This window comes from Amblyraja radiata, unplaced genomic scaffold (assembly GCF_010909765.2).
Source record: "Amblyraja radiata isolate CabotCenter1 unplaced genomic scaffold, sAmbRad1.1.pri scaffold_434_ctg1, whole genome shotgun sequence".
Taxonomy (NCBI): domain Eukaryota; kingdom Metazoa; phylum Chordata; class Chondrichthyes; order Rajiformes; family Rajidae; genus Amblyraja; species Amblyraja radiata.
This window is the reverse complement of record NW_022630536.1, coordinates 36,676-45,049: the sequence shown is the minus strand read 5'-3', so window position 1 is coordinate 45,049 and position 8,374 is coordinate 36,676. Positions and strand designations below refer to the sequence as shown.

The window sequence follows — 8,374 nt, the reverse complement described above, 5'->3', positions numbered from 1 at the left end:
ACTGGAAGTAAGCATGCAGGAACAGCAGGCAGTGAAGAAGCTAATGGCACGTTGGCCTTCATAACGAGGGGAGTTGAGTTTCGGAGCAAGGAGGTCCTACTGCAGTTGTGCACAGCCCTAGTGACACCACACCTAGAGAATTGTGTGCAGTTTCGGTCCTAATTTGAGGAAGGACATTCTTGCTATTGAGGGAGTGCAGCGTAGGTTCACAAGGTTAATTCCTGGGATGGCGGGACTGACATATGTTGAAAGAATGGGTCGACTGGGTTTGTATTCACTGGAATTCAAAGGACGAATTGAGGAATGCAGTTGAACAGAGGGATCTAGGAAAAACTACTGCATAGTTCCCTGAAGGTGGAATCTCATGTAGATAGGGTGGTAAAGAAAGCTTTTGGTGTGCTAGCTTTTATAAATCAGAGCATTGAGTATAGAAGTTGGGATGTAATGTTAAAATTGTACAAGGCATTAGTGAGACCAATTCTGGAGTATGGTGTACAATTTTGATCGCCCAATTATAGGAAGGATGTCAACAAAATAGAGAGAGTACAGAGATTTATTAGAATGTTGCCTGGGTTTCAGCAACTAAGTTACAGAGAAAGGTTGAATAAGTTAGGTCTTTATTCTTTGGAGCGCAGATGGTTAAGAGGGGACTTGCTAGAGGTCGATAAAATGATGAGAGGGATAGACAGAGTTGACGTGGATAAGCTTTTCCCATTTAGAGTAGGGAAGATTCAAACAAGAGGACATGACTTGAGAATTAAGGGACTGAAGTTTAGGGGTAACATGAGGGGGAACTTCTTTACTCAGAGAGTGGTAGCTGTGTGGAATGAGCTTCCAGTGGAAGCAGGTTCGATTTTATCATTTAAAAATAAATTGGATAGGCATATGGATGGGAAAGGAATGGAGAGTTATGGTCTGAGTGCAGGTATATGGGACTAGGGGAAAATAATTGTTCGGCACGGACTTGTAGGCCCGAGATGGCCTGTTTCCGTGCTGTAATTGTTATATGGTTATATATATGTTATTTGATTATATGACGAGCGGGAATCTTATAGAAGCATATAAAATTAGTGAGGGATTGGACAGGGTAGATGCAGGAAACATGCTCCCCATTTTGGGGGAGTACAGAACTATTCAGGTTCATTTCTTAAAACATACAACTCACAATAAGTTAGATCAACCAACACAAGCTTTACTGATCATTTAGCCGACGAGAGTGACGGGGGATACAAAGTCAAGTATGAAACACATACTTAACCCTCCTGGGCCATCACTCTAATGAACAAAGACAGACAGCATCTTTTTATAGTATTTTGGGAACTTAGTCACATGTTTAAACAGAGTTGGAGCAATGACGTCTAACACATCAATTACAGAGTATACCCATTCAAAGCATTCTTGTCACTAACACAATACTTCTCATGCTATGGTTATATCGGTCACAAACTTTAGTTACAAACTCCCAAACAACAGGAACTTATTCAAAGGTCTATCACCTGCAGTACCTTCTTAAACAATGCCAGGATATTTATCAATTACCCACAGAAGTTCCTGTTTACAGAGACCCAACTCCAAAGGAAACACATCCCCTCACAAGGCTCCTGTTGACAGAAACCAGCACCTTTCAGGAAACACATCCTCTCCAACCATTGTCAATATCTTTTGCTTGGGCACAACAGGAAGCAGCTTGAATGCAGTTTGAATGCTACCCTCCAATTTCCTGATCACCCAGCTCATCTACAGCACAGAATTACAAAGCTTCAGAACCCAAAACCCAAAGAAGTCAAATTAATCTTTACTGAATAAAATACCTTACGTTATAATTTATATTATATAACTAGGATATTATCAGAACCAGGTGCCACAGTTTAAGGATAAAGGCTACGTCATTTAGGATTGAGATGTGGGGAAAACGTTTTCACCCAGAGAGTTGTGAATCTGTGGAATTCTCTGCCACAGAAGGCAGTGGAGGCCAATTGACTGGATGTTTTCAAGCCAGAGTTAGTTCAGTTCACATTTACATTCACATGCACCAATTAAGGTACAGTGATATTTCAGTTCCCATACAGCCATACTAAGTAAAAAGCAACAAGACGCACAGTCACATAAAATAAAATTTAACAGAAACATCCACCACAGCGGAATCCACATTCCTCACTGCGATGGAAGGTAATAAAGTTCAATCATATTTCTCGTTTGTTCATCCGTGGTCGGGGCTGTTGAACCCTCCGCAGTCGCCGCTGCCGACGGTCTGATGTCCGAAGTCCTCGCGTCGGGATGACGGAAACACCGGCGTCGGGAAGGATTGGAACACTCCGCAGCATGGAGCTCCCGAGTCGGCCTCTTACCGGAGACCGCGGGCTTCACGGTGTTAAAGTCCACAGGCCCCGAGGTTGGAGCTCCTCACGGGCGATCCTCGACAAAGGAGAAAAATCGTATCTCCGTCGAGGTAAGTGACTGAAAAAAAGTTACCCCCAATTCCCCCCCCCCCCATGTAAAACAAACCTAGAAACACTAAAACATACTTTAAAACATACTTAAAATAGGGAAGCGATGACTCCAGATAAATCCTGACGCCTTTCGCTAGCGAGATAAAGATGGCCCGCGGGGAGGGGGGGGGGGGGGGGGGGGGGGGGGAGTCCGTTTAATTTGGATAATTCAATGTTCATGTCATTGGGCTGTAAGATATGAGGTGCTGTCCCCCCAGTTTGCGTGTCACCTCACTCTGGCAATGGAGGAGGCCCAGGACAGAAAGACCAGTGTGGGAATGGGAAGGGGAGTTAAAATGGTTGGCAACCATGATATTCAACAGGCCTTGGCGGACCGAGCGCAAGTGTAGGGTGAAATGCACGCCTAGTCTAGATACAAGGAACAGCAGATGCTGGTTTACAAAAAGAGACACAATCTCCTGGAGTAACTTGCACCTCTGGAGGGCATGGACAGGCAACATTCTAGGTCAGGACCCTTCTTCATACTGCTTGGTGTGGGGGGTGGAGAAAGTCGGAAAGGAGAAGTGGGAGTGGTCGCCTTGGATTGCCTTCCCTCTACAGATGCGGCCTGACCCACTGAGTTCCTCCACCGCTTTAGAGGGAATGGACAGATGACATTTTGTGTCAGGACCCTTCTTCAGACTGATTGGAGAGGGTGGGGGGAAGGAAGCTGGAAAAGTGAGATGGGGGCTGGACAAAGCCTGGCAAGTGATAGGTGGATACATAATGATGGAGTAAGTCAGTGGGACATGCAGCATCTCTAGAGAGAAAGAATGGGTGACGTTTCAGGTTGAGACCCTTCTTCAGAAGTGATAGGTGGATATGGGTGAGGGAGACACAAGAAACTGCAGATGCTGGAATCTTGCATAGAACATAATTTAGTTAGATGCACAGAATCTCTTGCCCAGAGTGGGGTAATCGAGGACCAGAGGACATGGGTTCAAGGTGAAGGGGAAAAGATTGAACAGGAATCTGAGGGGTAACTTTTCAACGGAAAGTGGTGGGTGTATGGAACAAGCTGCCGGAGGAGGTAGTTAAGGCTGGGACTATCCCAACGTTTAAGAAACAGTTATAGACAGGTACATAGATAGGCCAAGTTTGGTGGGATATGGACCAAATGCAGGCAAGTGGGACTAGAGTAGCCGGGCGATGGACGTGTGGGCAACTTGGGCCGAAGGTGCTGTTTCCACACTGTATCACTCTATGACTCTGACACGAAGTGCTCGAGTAACTCAGCGGGTCAGGCTGCATCTGTGGAGAAAATGGATAGGCGACGTTTCACAGAGTGCTGGAGTGACTCAGCGGGTCAGGCAGCATCTGTGGGGAACATGGATAGGTGACATTTCGGGTCAGGACTGACACTATGTTAACAGATGAGGGGGTGATCAGCAGATGAGTGAAGTAACTGACAGAGGCGAGGGAAAATAATGAAATAAAAGGATGTGAGATAAGGAGAGAGGAATGTATACTGCAGCTTTAAGGAACATTGGTCAGGTAGCATTTGGAGTATTGCATACATAGAAACATAGAAAATAGGTGCAGGAGTAGGCCACTCGGCCCTTCGAGCCTGCACCGCCATTCAATATGATCATGGCTGATCATCCAACTCAGTATCCTGTACCTGCTTTCTCTCCATACCCCCTGTTCCCTTTAGCCACAAGGGCCACATCGAACTCCCTCTTAAATATAGCCAATGCACTGGCCTCAACTACCTTCTGTGGCAGAGAATTCCAGAGATTCACCACTGTATGAAAAATGTTTTCCTCATTTCAGTCCTAAAAGATTTCTCCCTTATCCTTAAACTGTGACCCCTTGTTCTGGACTTCCCCAACATCGGGAACAATCTTACTGCATCTAGCCTGTCCAACCCCTTAAGAATTTTGTAAGTTTCTATAAGATTCCCCCTCAATCTTCTTAATTCTAGCGAGTACAAGCCGAGTCTATCCAGTCTTTCTTCATATGAAAGTCCTGACATCCCAGGAATCAGTCTGGTGAACCTTCTCTGTACTCCCTCTATGGCAAGGATGCCTTTCCTCAGATTAGGAGACCAAAACTGTACACAATACTCCAGGTGTGGTCCCACCAAGACCCTGTACGACTGCAGTAGAACCTCCCTGCTCCTATACTCAAATACTTTTGCGAGAATGCTAACATACCATTCGCTTTCTTCACTGTCTGCTGCACCTGCATGCCTACTTTTAATGACTGGTGTACCATGACACCCAGGTCTCGTTGCATCTCCCCTTTTCCTAATCGGCCACAATTCAGATAAGAGTCTACTTTCCTGTTTTTGCCACCAAAGTGGATAACCTCACATTGATCCACATTATACTGTATCTGCCATGCATTTTCCCACTCACCCAGCCGATCCAAGTCACCTTGCAGCCTCCTAGCATCCTCCTCACAGCTAACATTGCCTCCCAGCATCGTGTCATCTGCAAACTTGGAGATGTTTCATTCAATTCCCTCGTCCAAATCATTAAAGGACCCGTTTACTCCTACTCTTTGCTTCCTATCTGCCAGCCAGTTCTCTATGCACATCAATACTGAAGCCCCAATACCGTGTGCTTTAAGTTTGCATACTAATCTCTTATGTGGGACCTTGTCGAAAGCCTTCTGAAAGTCCAGATATAACACATCCACTGGGTCTCCCTTATCCACTCTACTAGTTACATCCTCGAAAAATTCTATAAGATTCGTCAGACATGATTTACCTTTCATAAATCCATGCTGACTTTGTCCAATGATTTCACCACTTTCCAAATGTGCTGCTATCCCATCTATAATAACTGATTCTAGCAGTTTCCCTACTACCGATGTTAGACTAACTGGTCTATAATTCCCCGTTTTCTCTCTCACTCCCTTTTTAAAAAGTGGGGTTACATTAGCTACCCTCCAACCTCAGCAACTACTCCAGAATGTAAAGAGTTTTGAAAAAATTATCACTAATGCATCCACTATTTCTGGGGCTACTTCCTTAAGTACTCTGGGATGCAGCCTATCCGGCCCTGGGGATTTATCGGCCTTTAATCCATTCAATTTACCTAACACCACTTCCCGGCTAACCTGGATTTCACTCAGTTCCTCCATCTCATTTGACCACCGGCCCCCTGCTAGTTCCGGCAGATTCTTTATGTCTTCCTTCGTGAAGACAGAACCAAAGTAGTTATTCAATTGGTCTGCCATATCCGTGTTACAGTTCTGGTCACTCCATTACTGGACTGATGTGGAGGCTTTGGTGAAGGTGCAGAGATGGTTAACCAGAATAGTTTAAAAACAAGGAACTGCAGATGCTTATTTACAAAAATGGACACTAAAAGCTGGAGTAACTCAGCGGGACAGGCAGCATCTCTGGAGAGAAGGACTGGGTGACATTCGGTTCGAGACCGAGGAGGGTCTCGATCAGAAACGTTACTTATTCCTTCCCGCATTTTGGCTCTACCTTAAAAGCGCCTATCCACGTGGTGGTGTGCCAGCTGGCTGGAGTGGGAAAAACCCTTGCCACAGAGCGGGCAGAGTGAAAGGGTGTTGGCCGGTGTGGACTCGCCGGTGCTCCAGCAGTTGTATAGGCGGGTGAAGCCCTTACCACAGGACGGGCAGGGGAAGGGACGCGCATTGCTGTGGGTACGCCGGTGCTGCCACAGGCTGGACATGCGGTTGAAACCCTTGCCACACTCAGCACACACAAAGGGTCTCTCTCTGGTGTGTATCTGCTGGTGCTCCCGCAGCCCCCATGCTCTCTTGTCACAATGGGAGCAGCTGCTCGCCGGCGTGGGCCCGCCGGTGCTGCCGCAACCCCGCGAGCTGTCAAACGTCTCACCACAGTAGGGGCAGTCGTAGGGCTGGCCACTGGTGTGCATGTGCTGGTGAGACAGGGTGTGGGAGGCCATGGAAAAGCGTTCTCCACACACCGGGCTGGGCAAGGGACCGTCGGCCGCGTGCACCCGCTGATGGAACAACAGCTTGGTGTACAGGTGTAGGGGCGCTCGCCGGTGTGGGTCTGTTGGTGTTTCAGCAGCTTGGTGTAGCAGATGAAGCCCTTGCCGCACTGGGTACAGGCGTAGGGACGCTCGCCAGTGTGGGTGCGCTGGTGCTCCATCAGGTAGCTGGAGTGGGTGAAGCTCTTGCCGCATTGGGCACAGGTGTAGGGACGCTCGCCGGTGTGGGTGCGCTGGTGCTTCAGAAGGTTGCTGGATTGAGTGAAACCCTTACCGCACTGGGCACAAGTGTAGGGACGCTCACTGGTGTGGGTGCGCTGGTGCTTCAGAAGGCTGCTGGACTGGGTGAAGTCCATGCCACAGTCGCTGCAGGTGTAGGGCCGCTCCCCAGTGTGCTGGCGCCTGTGCACCTTCAGTTTCATGGATGACTTGAAGCCTTTGCTGCAGTCGGAGCAGGTGAAGGGACGCTCACTGCTGTGCACCCGCCGGTGATCCCGCACCCCGACAAGCTCTTGCTACAGGTGGAGCAGCCATCGGGCATTCTCCCGTGTGCATCCGCCGGTGGGTCTCCAGTTGGCTCGGGCAATGCCAGGCCTTGCCACACACGTCGCACTCATAACGCGTCTCCTTGCTGTGCCCCGCCATGTGGTCCTGCACCGAAGCTCAGCCCCTCGAAGCACAGCCCGCACACCGCGCAGATGGGGGGCTCACCGGCACTCTGGCCTCCCTCAATGGCCGCTCACGTCTCCGTCCACAGCAACGGCTCCTAAACCCTGCAGGTGGGGGGGACACATAGGTCAACAAGCTGGAAAAAAGGACATTACTAACTCGTGAACATTACTAGTGCTTGAAGGCGGGATTGGGAGGTGTGCGGGAGGGATGGGGAGAGGGGTGATACAATGGGGGGGAGGGAGGGGAGAGTTGGTGAGGAGGCAAGATGGGGGAATGGGGATGAGGAAGGTGGAAGTGAGGGTAGGGGGAGAAGGGACAGGGGGTTGTGAGGGGAGAGGAGGGGGTGAAGAGGCAAGTGGAAAAGGGAGGGGCGTACTGACCTGGGGTGCTGAGCATCCGGGCACTGAGTTGAGTCGAGAGATAGAGAGAGAGAAAGGCAGAGAGAGAGACAGAGAGAGAGAGAGAGAAAGGGAGAGAGAGAGACGGAGAGAGGGACAGAGACAGAGAAAGGCAGAGACAGAGAGAGAGACAGATAGAGAGAGACACAGAGAGAGAGAGAGACAGAGAGAGACAGACAGAGAGAGACACACAGAGAGAGAAACAGAGAGAGACACAGAGAGAGACACAGAGAGAGACAGACACAGAGAGAGACAGAGACACAGAGAGAGACACAGAGAGAGACAGAGAGATACACTCTCAATTTACCCTGAATGGTATCATTATCGAACACACTATAAGCTATACTTACCTTGGTCTAACTGTTGCAGCATCAGGGAGCTTCAACAAGGCAGTGAATACACCAAAAGAGAAAGCTCGAAGAGCTCCGTATGCCATAAAAAGAGGATTCTACAACATCCAAATTCCAATCAGAATCTGGCTTAAAATATTTCAAATCCAGCCTATTGCGCTTTATGGTAGTGAAGTATGGGGTCCGCTCAGTCACCATCGCTATATTAAATGGGAAAAACACACAACAAAGGCCCTGCATGCGGACTTTTGTCGGAACATTCTCCGTATACAAAGAAAAACACCAACAAACGCATGTAGGACAGAGAGTGAGACAGTGACAGAGAGCGACAGAGAGAGACAGCGAGAGAGAGAGAGAAACAGAGAGAGAAACAGAGAGAGAGACAGAGAGAGAGAGGCACAGGAGAGAGACACGGAGAGACAGACACAGAGAGAAAGACAGGCAGAGAGAGGGAAAATAAAAAATTATGGGATTGGGGGTAATATATTAGCATGGGTAGAGGATTGGCTAACAAATAGGAAGCAGAG

The 8,374-nt window shown here is 48.4% G+C and overlaps 1 protein-coding gene across 1 annotated transcript; it reads right to left on the bottom strand.

Moving 5' to 3' along the window:
• Positions 1 to 5,377: 5,377 nt before the first annotated feature.
• On the bottom strand, positions 5,378 to 6,816 carry LOC116969957 (oocyte zinc finger protein XlCOF6-like; the record flags this gene model as incomplete). Its single annotated transcript, XM_033016713.1, has 2 exons — positions 5,378 to 5,397; positions 6,348 to 6,816. Coding segments are annotated over 2 exons (489 nt in total), but the record flags the coding sequence as incomplete, so codon positions are not given.
• Positions 6,817 to 8,374: the final 1,558 nt, after the last annotated feature.